The sequence below is a fragment of the Mustela putorius genome, unplaced genomic scaffold (assembly GCF_011764305.1).
Source record: "Mustela putorius furo isolate JIRA1106 unplaced genomic scaffold, ASM1176430v1.1 tig00003987_pilon_pilon_pilon, whole genome shotgun sequence".
NCBI lineage: Eukaryota > Metazoa > Chordata > Mammalia > Carnivora > Mustelidae > Mustela > Mustela putorius.
The window spans coordinates 8,554,324-8,576,558 of record NW_025422126.1 but is presented as its reverse complement, the minus strand read 5'-3'; the positions used below and the strand labels follow the sequence as shown (position 1 = coordinate 8,576,558).

Genomic DNA, 22,235 nt, shown 5'->3' with positions numbered 1-22,235 from the left:
GGCAGATGGTAGGAGATTAGCTACCAGCCCTTTCATTATGCGGAAGGAAAACCAGGAGGACATGAACTGGGGTGGATTCAGTAGGACGGAGAGGGTTCTTGAGTGAAAAATTGTAATGGTGGGGGGTAACTCCTGGGTTTCTGGCTTGAGTGACTGGTGCATTCCCAAGATGGGAGAGCCAGGAAGAAGATGAGTTCATTCCTGAATCAGGTTAAGGTTCAAATAAAATTATGTGAAGCATGGAGCAATGTTTAAGGTTACTCCAGGACACCTGTGATGTTCTCCCCACCCTGCCTTAAAACCTTCCAGGGGCTCCCCTGTTCCCAGCAGCTCCAGCCTGGTCCCTGCACTGTCACCGCAGCCCTGCCTCCAAACACACTTGCTGCAGCCCGAGCAGCCTGCACTTCTTTCCCTTGCTACGCTGTTCTAGTTCCTTGTGCCTCTCACTAGAACACCCTTCTCCTCCTCTTACCTTTTGCCTGGCCAATTTCAAGACTCACTCAAAGGTATGATCTTTGAAGAAGGCTCCCCTGACATTCTGTAGCACCACCACCGGGGGGAGGGGGGGGGTGTTGTCCGTATGACTCTGTCCAGAGCTGGGTACTCACCCACTTGGTTGGTGGGATTTGGATGCATGTCCCCTCCTCCCACCTCTATGTCCCCCAGGGTAAGAGGCATGTGTGTATCCATTGTGCCCAGCCCACATGGGAAATAGGACATCAGTAAACATTGGTTAAATGAACAGATCTCAGTCTTACGGCTACCATTGGCTCCCGCATCCTTTGTTCCAAGCACTCCATTATCTAAGGGCTGGATGTTCCATGATTCAAGTCTGTGGCGTTGGGCTTGGCTGTGTGTGTGAAATGGAAAAGAGAAAGAGTAGGAACACAGAGGCCTATAGAGGAGTGAAATGGAACTCCCCAATGGTCAAGGACGCCAGTTTACAAGAGAGCCTGGCCTAGACACCTGTTTCTCCTCTTTCTAAAGTACTGGGCCCTATTTTCTATCACCATCTGGTGGCCACATCCATAAATAACAAGCTCCCCAGGAGCTTAAAGAGCTCGCAGAGGGCAAAGCTTCCAGCGGATTGGCCTCAGGGTGAGTGCCTCACCCTCCCCAGCTGTAGCGTGCAAATTTGTATGTATGCAAGACATGCTGGTAAAAAGTGCCAAGAACCTTGAATCAGATTCTTGAAGAAACTTAGAGCTTCCAGAAGGCTGAGAATCACTGTTCTAAAGGACTGTCCTAGAACAGTGATTGTATGAAATCCTGGGAGGAATCATAACGTGAGAGGGTATAGAACATACCAGGACCCCTACTTGCTCAGAACCTCACCTTCCACTTTCCCCCAGCACCCACCTCCACACAACACAGAATCCGGCCTGAAAACCATGTTCATAAGGCCAGTGGCTCCTGGAGCTTCAGAGCCAGATGAACCCTGGAGAGCCTCTGAGACCCTCCAGGCCGTGCCTTTGGATGGGGGCCGAGTGGGGCTCACAGAGATCGTGGCAGTAATAGAGCTCACACAAATCCTTTCACTCTCCTGGGTCTTTTTTACCATTCAGCCTTGCCTTATTTCCCAAAAACCTCCATTTTAAAACTATAATCCTCAACACTTTTTGTATCTATAATGTAGTTCCCAAACAGGAAACCATTTTTCCTATAAAATTTTAGTCTTCTGAAAAGAGCCATTTCCCCCCTGAATGCCTTTCAACAGACCATAATACCTGTTAGAAAATAAATTGATAGCTTGCATTTGAACAGTTCTTTATAACTGACAACTTCCACAGCCATTAGCAGACTTGTTTTACTATGGGGAGACAGGCTGGGGTAAAACGGCCTGTTTGCTAGCATGTGACAGCAGTTTAAGGTTCTTTCCATTGTCTCATAGCCTTCACCTTCCATGCAAACAGGCGGGTGGTATCACTGCCGTGTTTATTTGGAGGGGTGAGGGGTAAGAGGGACATCTGCTAACCTCAGCCATCTGGGGGGGTGAATAAAGGTAACATCGATCGCATGCCTGAGTATTAGATCTACTGGAGTCTAACATCTGAACAACCTTCCACGTGTGTTTTTAGTCACGATTTTTGCAAATGCATTAACCAGAGCTCAGAAAAGGAATGTGCCTCATGCCAAGGCACACAGCTGGTAAACCATGATACGCCTCGGGTCTGCCAGTCCCTCGGCCTCTTCTGTGTACCAGACGGTCAGCTCGGGCTCTGAACATGCCAGCTTCCCTCCGGGGTGGGCAGTCCTGGCTCCTCTAGCCTGCCCCGTCCCTCCCTTCTTCTCTCTCCTTTAGGAGTGCCAGCTTCTCTCAGGGCACGAGGGCCTCATTTCTCATGAGGAGCGACACAGCCGTACAGAAGCTTGCCCAGGGCAACGGACACTGTGTCAACGGGGTCAGTGGTCAAGTCCACGGTTTCTATAGCCTCCCCAAGCCAAGCCGGCACAATACGGAGTTCAGAGACAGTACCTACGACCTCCCCCGGAGCCTCGCCTCCCACGGCCACACCAAGGGCAGCCTCACGGGCTCTGAGACCGATAACGAGGACGTATATACCTTCAAGACGCCCAGCAACACCCTGTGTCGGGAGTTCGGGGACCTCCTCGTGGACAATATGGACGTGCCAGCCACTCCGCTGTCAGCCTACCAGATCCCTAGGACGTTCACACTGGACAAGAACCACAATGCCATGGCAGTGGCCACTCCCGGGGACTCGGCCATCGCTCCCCCACCCCGGCCTCCCAAGCCAAGCCAGGCAGAAACACCTCGATGGGGCAGCCCTCAGCAGAGACCCCCAATCAGTGAAAGCAGCAGATCCATCTCTGCCGCAGCCACCATCCCCAGGCGCAACACGCTCCCAGCCATGGACAACAGCCGACTGCACCGAGGTTGGTAAAAACCCCAGCCACGACCCTGGGGGGAGGGAGGTGGCTTGGGAGTTCTCAGTAATTTTCCAGTCCTTGGTTATCCCTGCTGTGGAGACGTAAGGCCCACCCAGGGCACTGAAACTCACAGGTTCAGGCACCTTGTACCCAAACCCCTTCCTGGCTGGTCCTCCAGCCCCGGAGGCTATTGGCAGATGCCTGACATGCAGGAGCGTAGCTGACCCTGCCTAAGCAGTTCCTCTTCTCTTCAGGGAGCTGGACCAGTTTGGGTTAACCACAACACAACTTATTATGGGTTTGGAAGACCAAATCACAGTATTTGATTCAATATAAATCAAAGATGGAAAAAAATAAATATAGAGGACCAGTTCGAATAAATATAGAGGACACAGCCAAACCTGTGTGGACTATTAACACAAATTCTGAGCTACTGAATATTTTCTAAGCCACATATGAACCTCTTTGGGGAAAGTCTGGACTTCTAAGTGTATAAATTTCATGGTCACTAATTTCCCCTGAGCATATTCCAATCCTGAATAAGTGTCCTCTGTTTGACAAAAAAAGTACAGTAATATTAGTTCCTTTCATTTTGTATCATGCCACATAGCTTGCAAAGCCTGCTTCTGTCCATCCTGTTGTCTAAGTCACGGAGTGACCCTGAGTGTGTGGTGGGAGAAAGCCTCAGCGTCCCCATCTCACATGACGCCTATGGTAGTCAGGAGACATATTCAGGATTGCAGCGTCCTTCGGGGACAGAGATGGGACTCAGACCTGGGCTTCTGAGTCTTGGCTCAGTCCTCTTTCAGTCCATCGACTACCTGATCAATCACCTTGTGCTTTGGAACTGAAATGATACTGATACACAGAAGCACGTCTCTACCCTTCAGAGAGCTCCCATCCAGTTGGAGAAATAAAACCAACATCTGTAAATTAGTCCAAGATCATTATTCCTATAATCCTCATAGAAGCGATGGCGGGGACGAGCGGGACAGGCGTCGAATGCTGTAGGGGGTGGAGGAGAGGGGTGTAGCTGAGGGAAGGAGTCGTTAAGGAGGGATCCTCTCTAGGTGTCAACACCGCAGCTGGATCGCCAAGTCGGGTTTTTAAACTGAGGAATGATGGGACGGAATAGCTTATCACTTGGGTTTGAGAGTGGTATCTGCTGGTGTTATCAGCGAGACCCGGAGCAGCACTGTGGAGGGTCTGGGGAAGTATTAGCACACGGGTCTCCTTTCCTCTCTCTAGCTTCTTCCTGTGAGTCCTACGAGTACCCGCAGCGTGGTGGCGAGAGTGCAGGCCGGTCTGCCGAGTCCATGAGTGATGCAGTCGGTTCTTTCCTGGTGAGTGGGGGTTAGCCAGGGGTCCTCAGGCCACACTGGTGGGGTAAAGTCAGACCCCAGGGAGCAAAAAGTACAGCTAACAGGAGTGGTGGCATCTCCCTCTTAGGTCCCTGCCTGCTTTCTTGTCTCCGCCCAGATGCCTGGGTTGGGTTTTCAGAAAGTAAGGTACAGGTATCTGGTGTGCCAGGAGTGAGTGTACTTAGGAACCTAGATCACAAGGCTCGCCCTCCAGGTCAGTAGGACGGGTCTAGAATGCAGAAGCCCCTGTCTCTGGGATGGGGAACCTGAGGCAGCAGGCTCTTCCCTGACGCACTACCCAGGAGAGGGGCTGCAGCATGGGGGATGGGTTGGGGAGTGGGAGGGTGGGGGCGGCAGTGTGCTCAGAGGCAGTCTTCGTGGCAGAATTAGGGTCTGAGTGCAGGATCCCAGGCTGCCCCCTGCAGGGGGCTGACCGCAGCTCTCCAAGCCAATGAGGGGCCTGGCGTATGCCCACTGAAATGATGAAAATTGGGTAACCGAAGCAGAAGCAGCTTGTCTGTGTGGACAGACAGGGCAGGAGTCGGAGCCGGGTGACTGCACTGTATAACTTGGTGGCAGCTCCGACTGCCGCTGGCGGTCACCCTGAGAGCTGGCCCTGGGGAGCACACTGGCCCAGACCTCACTGGCTAGGGCCCAGGTTTCTCCGGGCTCCTGGCCCTGCTCGGGCTTCAGATGCAAGCCCGCTGATGGGGATTCTGGACCTGAGATGAAGGGCAGGTCCTAGAACAAACCTATACAGTCCATGGCCTGTGCCACCCTCAGCCTGGGCAGGCCCCCACAAAGCCTTGTGCACCCGGGCACCAGGGCTGTTTTGTACTAGAGGATTGTTATACATTACAAGTGGGTCTCAGGAGATCGTGGGAACTAGAAGGTACCCACAGACCTCATTTCTTTCTGCCTCTGACTGTGCTTTCCTGCTTGGTTTTCCCAGGGCCTGCCTGTCAGCTTCCTAAGGCAGCCAACTCAGTCATAATTCTCCTCACCTTGCATACGGATTCCCCCTCCCTTCCTGTTTCTTCTCACTGGTTACCACTCTGTTTCTTCACCCCCCCCCCTCCCAGCCCGGGAAAACTGCCGTGGGCCGGTCAGAGAGCAGCAATTCCGAGGACAACTATGTGCCCATGAATCCAGGGTCCTCCACCCTGCTGGCCACGGAGCGAGCAGGCGATAACTCCCAGAGTGTCTACATCCCCATGAGCCCTGGACCCCACCACTTTGAGGCCCTTGGCTACCCCTCAGCAGCCCTTTCTATGCACCGGGGCCCCAGCCGAGGGAGTGAGATCCAGCCACCCCCTGTCAACCGCAACCTCAAACCTGACCGGAAAGGTGAGTCTTCTCTTTCCCCCGTCCCATCTCTGGACAGGGTCCAGGAGCTCTCTGGATTCATTTAGGAATTGGGTGATGAGTGAACTTTCCTTGCCAGAAGCATTAGCCTCTGGGACCTAAACCACCCCCCAATTCTCACATACACAAACCCTCAAGTTCATTCCAATGGCCCAGCAGCTTAGGGACTGGCTGCCAGGATAGCCTTGATGGGCAGGGGTGCAGGCACCAGAAGGACGAGACACGGTTTCCAGCTCTGCCACTGGGATTAGACGCCAGTCGTTCTGTGTGCCTGAGCTTTGTTTCTCTTCTGACAACAATGAACACTTGCCCCGCAGAGCACTGAGCAGCACAGATAATGTCTCAAAGTGCCTTGTAAAGTATAAACTGCCTTTGGAGGACACAGGCTGAGTATTAGAACTGGCAGAACGGGCTGTAACAGGATACACTGTGCTAGAAAGGCATGAGCCTACAGACCGGCTGCCTGTGGGCTGGAATCCTCATTCAACTTCCTGGGGTGCGACTTCGGTTAATCCTTCCACTCTCCTGAGCTTCAGTTTTCTTACCTGTGAAATGGGGATAGTGGTGCGCTTCAGAGGAAAGCATCCAGGACACTAAGTCTGGTATGTGGCAGGTGTTCGGGAAAGCTAGATCCGTGCCCCCTGCGGTTCGAGTTCCCAGCCTGGCGTTCCCTTAGTCTGCTGGCCGGGGATGAGTGGCAGGAATTCAAAGGGAGAAGTAGGATGACCAGGCAGGATACCCCCTGCCCCCAGGTGGTCTGGTCAATGGAGAATTCAGATCTTATCATTTGAAGTGAAGCCTTTAGGGCCTCCCCTGCCGGCTCCACCCGCCCTGATCCACGAGTGGCAGTGGCAGGGAAGGGTCACAGTGACTTTCTCCATCTCTGTTACCATCTCTTGTTTTGATATACAGCCACAGATCTGAGGAGAACAGTCTGTTGTCAGACCCAGTGTCTCCATTTTGGATTCTAAAAATGTGATCACTACAGAATATGCTTGCAAAGAAAATACTCAGAATCTTAAGACACAACTTCAGGGCCTAGCAATATAGGCAAAGATCACAGAGCCTGCTGAGACTCAGTTTCCCTGTGTAAAAGCGGGAGTACGGAAGCATTTGTAAATAGACTTGTGTGTTATGTGGACATGCGTGTCTGTGTGGCATTGTCTTCAGTGACTGATCGTATGACTTTGTTCCTGCTCCAGTAAAGCCAACACCACTTGACCTGAGAAACAACACTGTCATCGATGAGCTCCCCTTCAAGTCACCCGTCACCAAGTCTTGGTCTAGGGCCATGTGAGTGTCCATCTGGGGAAGCCGGAGCCTGGGAGAGGGTTGTGAAGGCTGAGTCAGGAGAGCGGCAGTCTGTAGCCAAGTGGTCGCTGGGACTTGGTTTCTGGCTCTGTGACGGGGATTGGGGGGGTGGGGTGGGTATTGCACCTGGAGTGGGGAGCTCTGAGGGCAGAGTCTGAGGGTGAGGACTGAAAGCTTCCCAAGGTCACGGTCTTCTCCCCACCACAGCCACACCTTCAATAGTTCCTCCCAGTACTGCCGCCCCATCTCCACCCAGAGCATCACCAGCACAGACTCCGGGGACAGCGAAGAGAACTACGTCCCTATGGTGAGTCCTCTGCGCTCCACAGGAGGGAGTCTGCCGGTCCCCTGCGGGATGGGACTACTTTGCTGTGCACAAGTGTGTCGAGCACAGCGGGGTCATCATCAGAGGCCAGGAGGACACGATCCCTGCCCTCGAAGAGGCTGCACTCTTAAAGGGCCTAGAACTTTCTCACAACTTTGATGGGCAGAGAGGCAGTGCTGTGGGGACATGCTTGCAGGGAGAAGGGAGGCAGCCATGTAGGCAAGAGACGCAGGGTTGGGGGACACAGAGGAGAAGGAGAGTGGTTAACTATGGCTACAGCTGGAGATTGGGCTGGCCGCAGCTTATGAATGACCCCGAATGCAGTCTTGGGAAGCCTGGGCTTTCCCTGTGGGCCACAGGGAGCCACAGAAGGTTTAAAAGGCCAGGTAATGAGACCGGTGCCTCAGAACTGTCCCTGGGAGCCTACAGAGAATGACTAGAGTAGCCTGGACACACGTTACCATGATGCGCAGTGGTGAAGGCGATGACAGAGGGATAAACACTGTCCGCACGTGAGAACTTGCCTCCCTGACGTTCTCGTTGAACGGGGAGTAGCTGCCCAGCTTCTGTAGCTGCTACATCCGTACTGGAGCAACAGTCAGCAGCCAGGAAATAGAACACAGGACTGTTGCCATTCTCATTAGAATAAGACTTCAGGAAACTCCTAGATGTTGGTCTTGGTGCCTGGACGGAGAGTGGAGCCAAGAGTGTCCCCCCTTGCAGAGCCAGTGCAGGAGCCTGGGGAGAAGGCCACCCTGCTTGGATCCTGGAGGGGCAGGAGCCAGGGCCATTGGGGGCCAGCTGCTTCGGGGACACTGCCCTGTTCGAGGCCAGAGATGGGAGATTCGGAGAAGCAGGTGTGGTGCCACCTGCTTTCCAACCTCCAGGGCATAAAGGAGGGGTGCCCCGTGTTGGGGACCAGCAGGCAAACACAGGGTCGGTCAGGGAGCCAGTGGAGGAAACTGGGCCAGCCACCCCGGGAGGGAGGCAGCACGGTACAGCGAGACTCAAGTGGGTCTGGGAGCCTGACAACAGACTCGGTTCCCGGCCCCACTCGCCAGCTGGACAAGCACAGGCAACATTTTTTTTCCCAGGTTGAAATGACACAAATTTATTCTCTTACTGTTCGGGAGGTCAAAATCCCAAAATGGGTCTTACAGGACTAAAACCAAGGGGTTAGCAGAGCTGTGTCCTTTCCAGAGGCCCCAAGGGAGAATCTGATCCTTGCCTTCTTCAGCTTCTTGAGGCTGCCTGTGTGCCTTGGTTGGTGGCCCCGTCAGCAGCCCTGTCCTTCCAGCCTCAGCTTCTCCGATTCGATGCTCCTGCCTTTCTCCTTTACTTAAAAGGACCCCTGTGGTTACACAGGGCCCAGTGGGACGGTGCAGGATGATCTCCATCTGATTATCCTTAATTTAACCACACGTGCAGAGTCTCTTTGCCATGTAAAGTAACATCTCCACTAGTTCTGGGGACTAGACACAGACGTGCTGGGGACAGGCGTCAGGCCACTTCTCTGAACCATAGTTTTATCTTTGTTTTAAACAAGAATAGTAAGAATAGCTACATCCCAGGATCCTTATGAGGGTTTAAATGAGGACATGAGCAGTCCCTGGCCCAGCGCGGGACTCTGAGTGGGCACTCCACATCCAGAGGTGTGGGTTTTTCCAGGTGGTGGGTTCGTCTGCTTTCTACACTTACAAATGGTTTTTCTCTCCTTTGTAATAGCAAAATCCAGTGTCTGCATCTCCCATTCCCAGTGGCACCAACAGTCCTGCCCCGAAGAAGAGCACGGGCAGTGTTGATTATCTTGCCCTGGACTTCCAGCCGAGCTCCCCCAGCCCCCACCGCAAGGTACCGCCACAGCCTAGCCCTTGGCCTTGTGCTGCCTGCCTGCTTTTCCTTTAGTCTGGGTCTTAGAGGACCTGCACGCCGCCTCTGAAAGCACAGGGGCTCGAGTTCTGTCCAGCCTTCTCAGCCAGTCCATCTCCCTTGTACCAGTGAGCAAATGGGTGCAGGCCAGGAGCCGGGATCCGCTCAGGGTTACAAAGGGAATGAGTGACAGAGCCAAGCCGCAAGGATGCTGTGTCCTGGTCTTGAGCTTCTGAGAACTGGCGAGGTGCATCCACTGCCTTTGGTACAGGGACCTGCAGCAGAGACTCCCGGGCCCCAGAAAGCCGCTCCAGGAAGCACACTTGGCTGCCCAGTCCAGACAGTGGGCTGGCTGCCAGTGCTCCCCTCTGGCGGGTCCTTGTTTGCACCTGGCAAATTTCTTCATAGGGAGGTGGGTGGAGGCCGAACTGAAGGCCAGGGTCCCCTGGGGGCTGGGAAACCAGGAGTGCTGACGAGGGCTGTTGCAGTGCAGGAGAGATACAGGGTGGGCTGTAAAGGTCCCTTTCAGAAACAATACAGGCTCCTGATGCCCATCTCCTCTCCCCTTCAGGAGCTCAGAAAGAGACCCCCCCACCCCTGTTCCCCACCATCCGGATAACTCACAGCCACCTCCCCATTCTGTCCTCAGCCATCCACGTCATCTGTCACTTCTGATGAGAAGGTGGACTACGTTCAAGTGGACAAGGAGAAGACCCAGGCCCTGCAGAGCACCATGCAGGAGTGGACAGATGTGCGGCAGTCCTCGGAGCCTTCCAAGGGCGCCAAACTGTGATATGGGGCCACCGCACCTGGGGAGGGGCCAGGAGGCAGCATCTCCAGTGCTGGCTCCTCTCCTCTACCCCCACCTCCCAACTCACACAATCGCTCCTCTCCCAGTGCCCCCTCCTGCCACTCTGGCCTTCAAAGCACTTGATGTCAGGGACCCTGAACCCCTCTCCTAAGAGGAGAGGGCCTGATCAAGGCACTTCCTCTGCCCACTCGGGGCCCCCCTTTGATTTTTACCAGTAATGGCCATGCCTCTACCCACCTTAGTTAGAGCTATTGCCAAAAAACATCCTTCAGCCTCTTCCTGTCCTTTAGACCCGAACACCTATTAGGCTTTGGGAGGGGCTGGGGCTCTGAGCCAGATTCCACACCTCACTTCCGGTCCTAGCCCTCAAGCCCTCCAGCTACTGGGCTACCTCTCCTTCAGTCCCAGAAGATGCCACATTGTCTCGCTGACCCAGGGAGCCCAGGACCAGCAGAGGAAAGTGGACATGGATTTCATCCTTGTCTTGGTAGAACAAGGCAAGGCCCCCAAAAGATGAAGTTGAGAAGGAAGGTTAGCAGTGGTCTTGAGGGACACAGGAAGGAGGTCCTGGATGCAAAAGGCAGGTGATACGGACAGGAGTCCTGCCCCTGTGTAGTTGGAATGGGTTCGGAGAGGCAAAGGGAGGAGGACACAAGAGAGGGAAAACAGAGGAGGATGGGCAGGGGTGACCAGGGCCCCTAGTCCAGTGGCGCACCCAGGCCCCCCATGGGCGTACAGGAGGGGCTAGGAAGGTGTGGGGTGCTGCAGCCAGTGCAAGGTGGAGAGGGAGTCGGGGGCAGTGGGTAGGTACTGCAGGGGCTACCCCTGAGGGGCTGGCCGCTGTAGTGGGGAGGGAGCAGCAAACGTGCCTCTGCAGGACAGGTGGTGGGGGAGCGCAGATAACTGATGGGCTGAGAGGCAGGAGTCGGACAGTGCAGCTGGGGGCAGGGGGGTGGGGGTGGGGTGGAAAGCCCGGGCAATGCCTGGGGCTGCAGGCCAGAGCGGTGAGTGTGAGGGTCATGGGGAAAGCATTGCAGGGGAGGGTGGGGCCAAGAGGATGTTGGGGAGGGCTGGGGCTTCTGCTGCAGCCTAAGCCAGTAGGAGTATGGTCCCGGGAACCCTGAGCCATGTTGGATTCAGACCTGGTCCCTGGGAAGGGAGAGGCCAGACCTCTGCTCCTGTGGCTTAAAGGCCCTGCATGAGCTGTGTCCTCCCCCACCAGGTATTTTGTCCTAAGGTGGGAAGGACAGATCTGAATCTTTTGCCGATGGTTCTTGCCCAAATCTTCCAGGGTTGCCGAGGTCTCATCCCACCCTGGGATGAACAGATCTCATTCCTACAGAAAAAAATACTTCCCACCATGGCTGACAGAGGTGGCTACCGCTCACCTTTGGGTTCCCGTGAGCACACACCTGGCCATGGTCTCAGAAGCCCCACTCCGGCCAGGAGGATTTTCTGCACGCTCTCCTAGCAGTTCAGCTCAACTCAGTGGGCACTGATGAATGGCTGCCGGAGCCAGGTTCTGGGAATTTGAGAATTTGTGCACTTGAGGTGTGGGTAGGGGAGACCCAAGGGCACAGGACATTGGTAAGGGCCGTGAGAGAGACTGGAAGCAAGGCTACTTCAGGATGGTAGTGCAGATCAGGGATAGGTGAAGTCTGGGAAAAGGGGGTGCTGAGATGGGCTCGAGAGGCAGGAAGAAGGGCAGGGTAAAGCACTGGGGCTGATGGCAGTGGCTGACACTGTCCCTTTAAGGCCCTCGCTGCAGGGTCTCCTAGGGCAGAGCATTGAGTGGCGCTGCCCTGTGACCCAGGTGCCAGCACTTTGGACTATGAATGAAACTGAGTGTTCAAATCTAGTGTCCAAGGAGGCCTCCTTCCAGCTCTTGGTTCCTGCAGCTCCCAAGCCCTCAGAGTGAAGGTGGAGGGGCAGAGACAGAAGGACGTGTAAGAGGATGATGGCCTGGTGAATGTAGAGACTCGGGCCTCCCCCAACCCGGTGTCTAGTACACACCTGCCTGTTCAGTTTAGCTCCCTGGTGGCCTGGCAAGGGCAGACCCAGGACGCACGGTGCCTGGGCCAGCAGGAACAAGCAGCAGAGAGGGAGGAAGGGTTCCAGGGAGTTGAGCAAAGCAAGGTCCCAAGGAGCCACCTCCTGTGAAAGGATGGTTCCATCAGAGGGTGGCTAAGGCCCTTCCAGGCTGTTTCTCTGCAGGGGTCTGGCTCACCGGGGATGGGCAGCACCCAGGGCCTTAGTCAGTCTGCCCCGGTCCCCTTCCCGAGATGGGACTTTGAAGACTTCTACATTTGAAACCCTTCAAATACGCCCCATTTGTAGGAGAGAAGCACAACCCTTCCCGCTCTGCAGTGAGTGGAGCAAGGGCTTGCCCCGGCCGACCCCCCTCACACTCTTCCAAGAGCTCTGGGCACCCCATGAGGAAGCGAGGCTGGGCCCAGGAGCACTGCAGCTCCCTCCTCCGGGAGCCAACGTTCTGGGACTTTGCAAGCTCCCTGTGCTGCCTGTGGAGGGGCCCCCTCGAGGTGCAGGCTGTCCTGTGATAGATGGTGGTGTGTATTCTTGTGTGTTGGTTACATGTGTCTTGAAATTTAGAATCATTTCGCACAGAACTGTCTGTCAGGAAGAGAAAAGGGGCTAACAGCCCAGTCTTAGGTTCTTGCCCTGTTATACCATTTTAAAATCGACATTTAATTTTTCAAATCACTGTTGGTGCCTAATCACTTAAGTTATTAATTTATTCTGTTTTCTCTTTTAAAAATGTGTAACATGTATTTATCCTGTGCGTAGGTCTGGGGCGGGGTGGGAATGTGTTCTTGTGAGTCCTGGTTTTGCTGTGGTGACACACGGCACAGGCCTGGAGCTTGCAGGGCCCTTTTTACGTGGTGTTGGAGCAGGACAACAATAAAGTCCATTAGAAGCAACCAGAGAAGGCTGCTGGAGCCTGCCTTGTCTGAAGGCGCCGGGGAGGGAACCCGCCTGCATTGAATCCCTGCCTGGGGGCCACCCATGTATCCGCCTACACCCAGCTCTTCAGGGCCCCGTGAAGATAGGAGCCATTCTGCTCCCTTTCATTTTAATAGGGAGTAATGGGGCCCTCATCTTGACTGGGAACGAGAATGAATCCTCCTTACCTTGGAATGTATGTTCCTGATGTAGAAAATGAAAACTGTAACTTCCACCCATTCATCTTAGAAGGTGCACGGAGTGTAGAGATGAATTTTGGGCATGACTTGGTCTCTGCCAGACTACCAGCCCAGTTTCGCTGATTCCTAAGGTCTGATGTCTCAAGCCTCTGGGACATAGGCCAAAACTCACCTCCTCCACCTCCAGCACTGGCCAGCCAGCCAGCCCTTGCAGTCCCTGGCCACACCATGGCCTCTGTCCCTGACTTCCCACCTGCTTTGTTCCCCCAGATGGGTAGGGTTGGGGTGGAAAGGGCTCCTACATGACCTCCCCAGCTCCAAGAATGGGCTGGCACCTGGGGACACCAGGGGGGGGGGCTACCCACCCCCCTCTTTCCTCCTGGCCATAGCCAATCCCAGGAGGGGGCCACAGACCTGTACCAGGTTCTCCCAGGGAAGGCAGGAAGAATGTGGGAGCAGCAGTAGCCAGTTCTGGGCAGTCCAGAGTTCTCAGGGTCTGAAAAATCTCCAGATGCAGGGCCTCTGGCTTCACCCAATAGGTGAGTCCCCCCAACAGGACTTCCTTGGGCAGTGGACTGGGTAACTGCCTCTCAGGGTAATGAGTGTCCTTGCCTCTACCAGCACCTGCCTCTGGGGACTATGACCACTGCTGGTCCCAGCTCTACTCTCGGGGTTCTCCCGGTCCTCACCTTGAACTTGCAAGCGCTTAAGCGTGGCACACTGTCACCTCCTGTGGGGCGTCACACAAGCCAAGAGGGCACAGGTTGTACCCTTCTCACTGCCCAGACACAGCAAGAAACAAAGGGCACTGCCGCCATCTCGGCCACTGAGGCAGAAAGAATGACATCTTTAAAGGCTTCGGAGAAACCTATTTTTATTCCCGTTTGAGACCCTGAGTCTCTTCTCTCTGTGTAGAAGGGTACAGCAGTGTCAGGGCACATGAGGTCAATATCTGCTCCTCACCAAACCACCCCCAGCAGCCCCGAGGCCATGGCTCGCATGCCCACAGATGAGGAGCTGAGCCAGCCAGCTTTCCTCAGATCTGATGATGGCTTCGTGAGAAATGCAAACATAGCTGCAGTAGAATAAGATTCTCTATCTTAACCAGAAAGGGGATGCAGGTGGTGGCATCTCAGGCACTGAGGCAGGCTAGGGGAGATAGGGTTTCGGGGGGGGACTGTCCCCTCTATGCACAGTCTCTGACCCCGTGCCAGGCTGCTTCCCACCTACACTCCCCTCAAAGAAGTACCAAGGGTGTGGGCAACCCCAGCTGGAGCCTCTGGAACCCCCTCAGAGAACCCAGAAGGTGGCTCCGACCCTGCTCTGCTTTTTATACTAGAGAGCAATAGGATTGTCTGAAGGGAGCAAGGAGGGCTATGCTACTTGATGGCAAAACACTGTAGCTGTGAAGTCAGCCCCGGCACGTAGCCTGCTGGGGGGACAGGGGGACAAGGCCCAGAGAGTGTCCATCTAAGCTGTTTCAAGTTGACCAGGACACTTGGGTGAGAAATCTTAATGGTGCTGATCCCAGGATCGGGGCCTGAGGCCCAGGGTCAGGGGCTTGGCTCTCACCTCTGTATCTGTCTCTCTGCACCCTCCAGGCTGAGGAGTGACATCCCAGAAGCTTCCTCTCCACCTTCCCTGCCCTTGGGAGGGGGGCCTGTCTTCAAGGCTGGACCTGCCTCCACCAGACCCCACCTGGCAGAGCGCCTCTGCCTCGGTCCCCACCCAGTTCCCTGAGGGAGATGATCAAGGCCTCCATGCAGTGGGCTGTGGCGCCCCCCGCAGGTGGGAGCAGGCTGGGGCAGGGTCCACATTAGAAGACCAGTCTGTGGAAGTCACCACCACTGCCACCTGCAGGACTGCAGCCTCCTGGTGAGCCTTCGTCCTCATCCTTGTCTTCGTCGAAGCCCCTCCCCCAGTGCGGAGAGGCTGGGAGCGCAGAGATGTAGGCCGCCCTGCTTCGGGCCTCCTTCTCCTGTTCCTGGGAACACAGATGCGGATGCGGAAGGAGGTTTAAAATTCAGGCTCTGAAGCCAGAGGCTTCACTGCACCCCAACCCACTGCCATCCAGCATAGCAGTTCCAACTGTCTCCGGGGTGCCTTGGGCCAAGCACCAAGGACCCTCAGGTCCTGCCCGCAGGATGTGCCAGCCCTGCAGGAGGGTGGCTGGGGTGGAGCTTCCTTCTACCTTCTATCTAGCCTTCAAAGCCACTCTTCTCCCAGTAACAACTCCTAGCCCCTGGGGAAAAGGAGTTCATTGACACAAGACACAAGACAGAGTAACTGATGAGGGCCTGCCATGGCCCCAGGAAGAAGGAGCATATCCCACCACACAGGAGCCCTCTGGTGTCCTGACACGGCTGTCCAGCTCACTGCCCAGCGAGGCATGAGGAACATGCCCGTCCTCAGGCTGAATGGAGGCCAGCCTCACAGTCGCTCCTCGCCCGCTGCCCCGCCACCTGGAAGACCCATCAGAAACCTACAGCCAGCCTGGTGTCCCCACACGGACTCCGGCGCCGCTGCCCACAGGGCCCCGTGGGATGACTCTAGTGGTTCATGGCCTCTGCCGTTCCAGCTGCTAAGTATTCTGATACCACCCCTGACTCAGAAGAGGGGAGTCGAAGGCATATGAGAGGAGGTTCTGGGCAGCGTGGTCCCCAGGTACCCCTGGAAGCCTCGACCTTCCACCACACAATCCCGGGGAGCTCCTTCGCACACTCAGGACAAGCGTGAATAAACAACTGGTAATTCCTGAACGTCTGCTCCTCTGAAGTAAGGGGTTCTGTCTGTAGAGTCCACCTGTACGGTCCCGGCACAAGAGGGTTAATGACAGGGGAGCCGAAGGGGAGCACACAGGGGAGTATCCCACCCGAGGCGGCTGCTGTGCAGGGAAGCCTTCCACCCGGGGATGAGCTCAGAGGCCCCGGGCCTGCTCACCTGCAGGTAAAGGATGTTGTCTTTGGAAATGGCCTCCATCAAATCTTTGTGGAGGGTGGGCTCCGCGCGGCCTCTGGGAGAGCCAGGCTCGGCCTCGGGCCCCTCCCCGGGCCGCTGCCGGTAAAAGAGCACGTAGGCCGTGTCCTTGGGGAAGAAGGAGGTGACGTTGCTGACAGACTCAAAGGAGGAGAAGGATACCCGAGTGTCGTTGAACAGGTACCACTGGTTCTCCGGCTCAGGCCTATCTGCAGCGCCCGGCAAGGGGGCTGGGCGGGCGGCGCCCTCCCGGGCATAGCAGTAGTAGTGGCCACTCTCCGAGGACACTCCAGAGTGCACGACGACGCTGCAGAGGTCGTAGGCCTGGCCCCGGCCCCCCGCCAGCGGCAGGCGGAGCAGCAAGGGGATGGAGACGTCGTCCAGGATCTTGCGGCGGCGCATGGTGCGCAGGTCGAAGGAGAAGCGCAGCAGGGTCAGGATGAGGTAGCGCGGCCCCTGGCTCAGCTCCACCGCCTTCTCGGCGTCCTGCAGCGAAGCACAGGGCTCGCAGTAGTAGCGGTTCTCAGCCGTCAGCCTTTCAGGGCACAGGAAGTAGTTGACCAGGTCCAGGACAGAGCGGGAGCCCTCTCCGGCGGGCGTGGAGGCAGGGGCACCCCGGTGGGTCCCTGGCCCCGGGCTGTCCTCTTCCTTCTCCTTCGTGGTCTCAGCCTCCTTCTCCTTCTCTGCCTTTTCTTCCTCCTCCTCTTTCTCTTTCTCCTCTTCCCCCTCCTCCTCTTGGGTCCTTTCCACCTCCTGTGCTGCTTCCTCTGCTTGCTCCTCCCTCTCCACCTTCTCCTCCCCACGGCTCAGCCCCCCAGGTCCCTGGCGGCCCAGACCTTCCACAGCCAGGACAGAGGTGGGGGCGTCCCCCGTGACACAGTGTTTCCTCTGCCTCCGAGGACCGACCCTGCCTGGAACCTGGGCTTGGGAGGATGCCTGGGGTTCCCGGCCGCCTATGTCCTCTGCAGGGAGCATCACTGAGCCCAGGCGGCGGCGGCGACAGCGCTCAGTAGGGGGGAAAGCAAGAGAGAGGTCCGTGAAGGCCTCCTCTCTGGAGGAGACGTTGAGGCAGCGGAGGCAGCGTATGCGAGTCACAATCTTGCCTCCGAACATTTTCTCCACGGAGGTGGGACTTGGGCTGGGGGGCTCCTCCGGAGGGGATGGCAAGCTGGACTGCTTGAGCTTTTGGCAGATCCTTGTCCCTGTTTTCTCCTCTTCGTGCAGCCTGGAGCAGAGAGCATGGGGATTTCACACACGCACGGATCCATTCTCAGTGCTTGGCCCTGATCTGGGCCATCCACCTTATCCAGGGGCCACCCGCTTAGACGTGTGCATGGTTATGCACAGTCCCCACACATAGGTGCCAATGACATCCACACAAATGCACTCACAAGCCAGGCACACATGCCACACACTTCCCTCCAGGCAGGCCCACGAACCTGCCATGTGGAGAGGTGCCACGTCTACATGCATGTGCCCCCAGTGCTGTGCTGAACACGTGCACACACACACTCAAGCAAGCAGAACACACGCATATGCACGCACTGACCCCTCCCCAGTCAGGGCTCTGGTGAGCAAATGTCCCTCACACGCAGCCCTGCCCAGCCCTCACGGCACCATTCGCTGCGCCTTCCGTGAGTGCAGTGTGGCACCCGCTTCCAGGGACAGGTCACGCAGCGGGGAGATGGGCTATCCCTCAGGCACCCTCCTCCGGCTCCCAAGCCCCCAAGCAGAGCCCGTCTGGCCCCCCTTACCGATCCAGCAGGTACTTTAGGTACTCTGAGCAGTCCTGCTGGGTGCCGGGGCTGAACCAGGGTGTCCAGGATGCAGAGAGAAAGTTCTCTGGAGAGATGGCAGGCCGCTAGGACCAAGGCAGGTGGAAGGCACATCAGGAGCAGGAGGCCACTCACTAACCAGCTCTGCTGCACGCTAGGCCCGAGGGTACCTGGGGACTCTCTGTCCCAAACTCCCTGGCCTCCACCATGAAGTCCTCCCCACCACTCGTCCCTGACCCAGCCTCTCCCACCACGTCCATGCAGCCCCTGCGCACGGCCTTAGGCTTGTTTCTCTAGTGATTTGCTCTCCCCCAGCACACCTATTTCTTTCCAGACCCTTCTCCATTGCCCTTCCCTCTGTCTAAAACATCTTCCCTCCATCAAAAGCCTACAGAGTTCAAGATCCAGATGCACGGACACCTGTTCCATGAGGTCTTCCCAATGGTCCCGCCCCCTGCCACAATCAGCTCTTCTCTCCCTTGCGTGCACACAACACTGCATTTCCCTCCTTTCAAGCATTACAACTGTTCTCTGCAGCTCCACCTTCCCCACCAGACTATGGGCTCCATGAAGACCCGAACTGTGGCTTCCTCCTCTCTGTGACCCCCACAGGGCCTTGCATAATGCCTGGCCAAGGGTTTCAGGTCCCATGAGGGCAGAGACCGTGAACAAAACAAATACAGCCCTCAGGGGGCCTGGCGATGCCAGTGCTCAGAAATGACAGCAGATGAGACAAACAGCATCTAGCACAAGGGCATGAATTACTGATGGGAGAGACCTGGCCATCAGCACACAGAAGGGGGCACAAGGAAGCACTCCCTCTCCTGTCCCATGAGGCACCAAACCGACCATGAACCCACGCCAGCCCCAACGTGGGACTCACCAGCATACCCCAGGAAGCAGGGCCTTCGACCCACAAGCAGGGAGGTGGCAGCCCAGGGGCCGCCTCTCCATCGTGCACCAAGCCCCCTGCACTCACCTGGCTGTGCTCTAGGAAGGCAAAGAGCCACTGAAGCTTGGTCATCAGGGGCTGGGAGTTGTTCTCCGTCAGTCTGAGCACACAGTGTCTGAAGCTTCAGAAGAAAGCAAAAGCATCCAGGGTGTAAGCCGAGGGCATCCAAGGAGCCTCTCCTCACCCGCAGCCCAGGCAACCCCGGCACCCAGCCTCAAGGCACAGCAGCTACCTCAAGCTCAGGCAAGAAAAAGCAGGTGAACAACCCAGCCTGGACAGTGAAGTCGGCCCCGCAGCTCGTTCCAGTTCAGACAGCCCACGACCCTGAGACTCAAAGGCTCCAGGGAGCTGAGAGCCTACAGTCGCAGGGCGGGAAGGCTGGAACTCTCCTGCGTGCGCCAGTCCGCACCTCCGTGGCGCACACCCATCTCTTCCTCCCCCGGAAACGGCCTTCAGAGCCACCCAGAGCAGCTGGCCTTGCTGCAACCAGGTCCCTCCCAGTCTGCTCTCACAGCCCCTTCTCAGGACCCCCACGCCATGGCCCTAAGACCACCCAAGTGGTTCTGCTGCCTTCGAATGAGGGAGGCAGGGGTCCATGTGAGGAGTGCGCTGCACAAGGAGGATACGGCAGGGAGAGACAGTCTCCCCACAACCGGGTGGGACCCTGTGGGAGAGGGGAAGGAGGCCCTGCTGACACCAGCACTGCCTTGGAGCGAGCCAATTCCCAGGCCTCACCTTAGCTCCTGTGCTCACAAACAGCTCTGGGCAGCCAGGTCAGGCATCTTTCCAACCTAAGCCTGCTGCACAGAACAGTGTTACCCAAGCATGACCCCCTTGCCATCCGTCACAAAGTTCAAGTGCAGGAGCTGAGGGAGCAGTTAGGGATGTGTACAGCAATGTGACCTCACTACCATCATGTAAGCACAGGATCAGTATTCTGGTAGGTTGTCTGACTGTATTTTACAAAAATTAACAGTCTGTAGCAGACTGGAAACTGGAAAAACTAGACCTTCACCAGGTCTGAGAAGCACACACATTAGGAAGTGCTCGAGAGTTGGCTCTGACCTCCCCACGCTAGACCCGAAGCTCAGAGAGGAGAAACCTACTTGAAGTCATACCACAAGCCAGGGCAAAGCTTCTTGCTCTGTTTCTTTTTTTAAAAAGATGCCTAAGTGTGGTGCGGGTGAAAGATGAGTCAAATGGATCAACAGGATATAACAGAGAGCCCAGAAACAGGCCCCAAAATACCGCCCACTGACCTTGGACAAAGGAGCAAAGGCAAAACAAGGGAGCAAAAACCAGTCTTGTCAACAAATGGAACATTTGGACACCCACAAGAAAAATACACACACCAAGACACATACCTCACAATCATCCCACAAAATTAACTCAAGACAGACCAGAGACCTAAATACAAAACACAAAATGAAAAAATTCTCAGACAGTAACACAGGAGATAACCTCTATGACCTTTGGTATGGTGAAGCATTTTTAGAGGCAGCACCAAAGACATGATCTATGAAAATAATTAATAAGCTGGATTTCCTTAAAATTAAATTCTTCTGTTCTGGGAAAGAAAACACCCAGAGAATTAAAAGACAAGTCAGAGTCTTGGAGAAAATATTTGCAAAAGACACATCCAATAAAGGCCTGTTATCTAAAATATACAAAGAATTCTTAAAACTCAACAATAAGAAAACCAACAACCAATTTTTAAAAGGGCCAAATACAGAGAAAGGGGAGTGTCCAAGTTGGTGGCATAGTGAGATCCGGAACCCCAAAGACACACCCAATCCACAGCTCCCTCTGGATCGGGTCCCTCTGAAAAAGATCTGAAAACTAGAAGAACTGCTTTTCCACAACCAAGGACAGAAGGACCACCCTGAGATGCCTCCAAGGGGCTTAGACAGGGTCTTGCAAAAAACCCCACCCTGCCAGCAAAGACACATAACAGGGAGAGGTGGTCCTAGACAGGCGCTTCCGCCAGGGGACAGAAGAGTTGATGCCTCCCGCCTAGCACCCCAGAGCCTGGGATATTTACTGGAGAGAGAGGAGCCTCCAGAACATGGGACTGGCAAAGCCAGGGGTCCCAAAGTACTCTGATAAACTGAGCTCTGCCCCGGAGGGCTTGACCTGAGCTCCAGGGAAAAAAAAACGCAGTTTGCAAAATGCCTGAACTATAGGTCTGATCAATTTATTTCCAGATCTGGAGACAACAGCTAGAGGAATGCAGACAGCTGAGAAGCCCCCTGGTGATGGGGACCTTGGGGGGGTGACCATCACTGCACCACAGGCAGAGTGCCAGCATGGGTAGGCAGACTCAGCCGGGCACCCAGCCTCCACCGCCTCGCTGGAAGGGACAGGAGTGCATCCACTGAGTCAGACCGCACAGGGAGTGGTAGTGTTTCCCCACTCCAGGCTAAGACAGCGAGTGCAAACTGTCATGGAGTTCTGGCACTCCAGAGAGAGAATCTGCTAGTGCAGGTGGGTGAATGCAACAATCCCCTGGCCCCTGAAGCGGAGACATGTGTGCAGACGAGGCACTCTCCCACCGCACTGCAGAAACCCAGGGGTGTATACAGTCCCACCATTTCTCTGCCGTCTTTCTGAAGCCAGCTAACAAGCCCATTCCCTACACTCTCTGGCTGTCTTGCTCAAGCAAGTGGGTACGCACGACCCACACGGGAGATGCCCCTTGATCACCCGGCCCTCATGGCCCAAGACGGCTACGGTTAGCAAGCTGTGCACAAAGCTAACACACAGAGGGACACCTGGGTGGCTCAGTTGGTTGAGCAGCTGCCTTCGGCTCAGGTCATGATCCCAGCGTCCTGGGATCGAGTCCCACATCGGGCTCCTTGCTCCGCAGGGAGACTGCTTCTCCCTCTGACTCTGCCTTCCACTTTGTCTGCCTGTGCTCGCTCTCGCTCGCTCTCTCTCTGACAAATAAATAAAATCTTTAAAAAAAAAAAAAAGCTAACACACAGAAAGTTCCTGGCAGGGGGCGCCTGGGTGGCTCAGTGAGTTAAAGCCTCTGCCTTCAGCTCAGGTCATGATCCCAGGGTCCTGGGATCGAGCCCCACATCAGGCTCTCCGCTCCTTGGGGAGCCTGCTTTCTCCTCTCTCTCTCTCTGCCTGCCTTTCTGCCTACTTGTGATCTCTGTCTGCAAATAAATAAATAAAATCTTTTAAAAAAAAAAAAGTTCCTGGCAGGCTACCCACCCCCACCCCCACCCCAAGGACACTGCACAGGCCACACAGGCCACACAGACTGAAACACAACCTGACTCTGCCTATGAAAAAAGCCAAATACTTAGTCCAGAGCATCAGCCAGAAGGACAGGTTTCAGGTTTCCCACCTATCTAGAGGCTGAGAAAGCCCTTCCAGAACAGGAGCAAGGAGACAGAACATTGTGCACACCCTTCACCTCACTCCTGCTGGAG

The 22,235-nt window shown here is 55.6% G+C and overlaps 2 protein-coding genes across 3 annotated transcripts in view; one reads left to right on the top strand and one right to left on the bottom strand.

Annotated features, from left to right (window-relative positions):
• The window catches only part of GAB2 (GRB2 associated binding protein 2), a 189,898-nt gene extending 177,028 nt beyond the window's left edge, over positions 1 to 12,870 (top strand). Inside the window, exons 4-10 of one of the 2 annotated variants that reach the window (XM_045071519.1) lie at positions 2,303 to 2,895; positions 4,138 to 4,232; positions 5,333 to 5,597; positions 6,818 to 6,908; positions 7,134 to 7,233; positions 8,977 to 9,102; positions 9,770 to 12,870. In XM_045071519.1, the coding sequence (XP_044927454.1) occupies positions 2,303 to 2,895; positions 4,138 to 4,232; positions 5,333 to 5,597; positions 6,818 to 6,908; positions 7,134 to 7,233; positions 8,977 to 9,102; positions 9,770 to 9,913 (1,414 nt within the window). In that variant the 3' untranslated portion in view covers positions 9,914 to 12,870. The remainder of the gene's footprint in view (positions 1 to 2,302; positions 2,896 to 4,137; positions 4,233 to 5,332; positions 5,598 to 6,817; positions 6,909 to 7,133; positions 7,234 to 8,976; positions 9,103 to 9,769) is intronic. The other variant, XM_045071520.1, reaches the window with a different exon arrangement.
• Positions 12,871 to 13,949: 1,079 nt separating this feature from the next.
• The window catches only part of USP35 (ubiquitin specific peptidase 35), a 51,917-nt gene continuing 43,631 nt past the window's right edge, over positions 13,950 to 22,235 (bottom strand). The window contains exons 8-11 of the mRNA XM_004763463.3: positions 18,823 to 18,916; positions 17,823 to 17,929; positions 16,033 to 17,293; positions 13,950 to 15,076 (exon numbers count right to left, since the gene is read on the bottom strand). Of these exons, the coding sequence (XP_004763520.1) occupies positions 14,909 to 15,076; positions 16,033 to 17,293; positions 17,823 to 17,929; positions 18,823 to 18,916 (1,630 nt within the window). The 3' untranslated portion in view covers positions 13,950 to 14,908. The remainder of the gene's footprint in view (positions 15,077 to 16,032; positions 17,294 to 17,822; positions 17,930 to 18,822; positions 18,917 to 22,235) is intronic.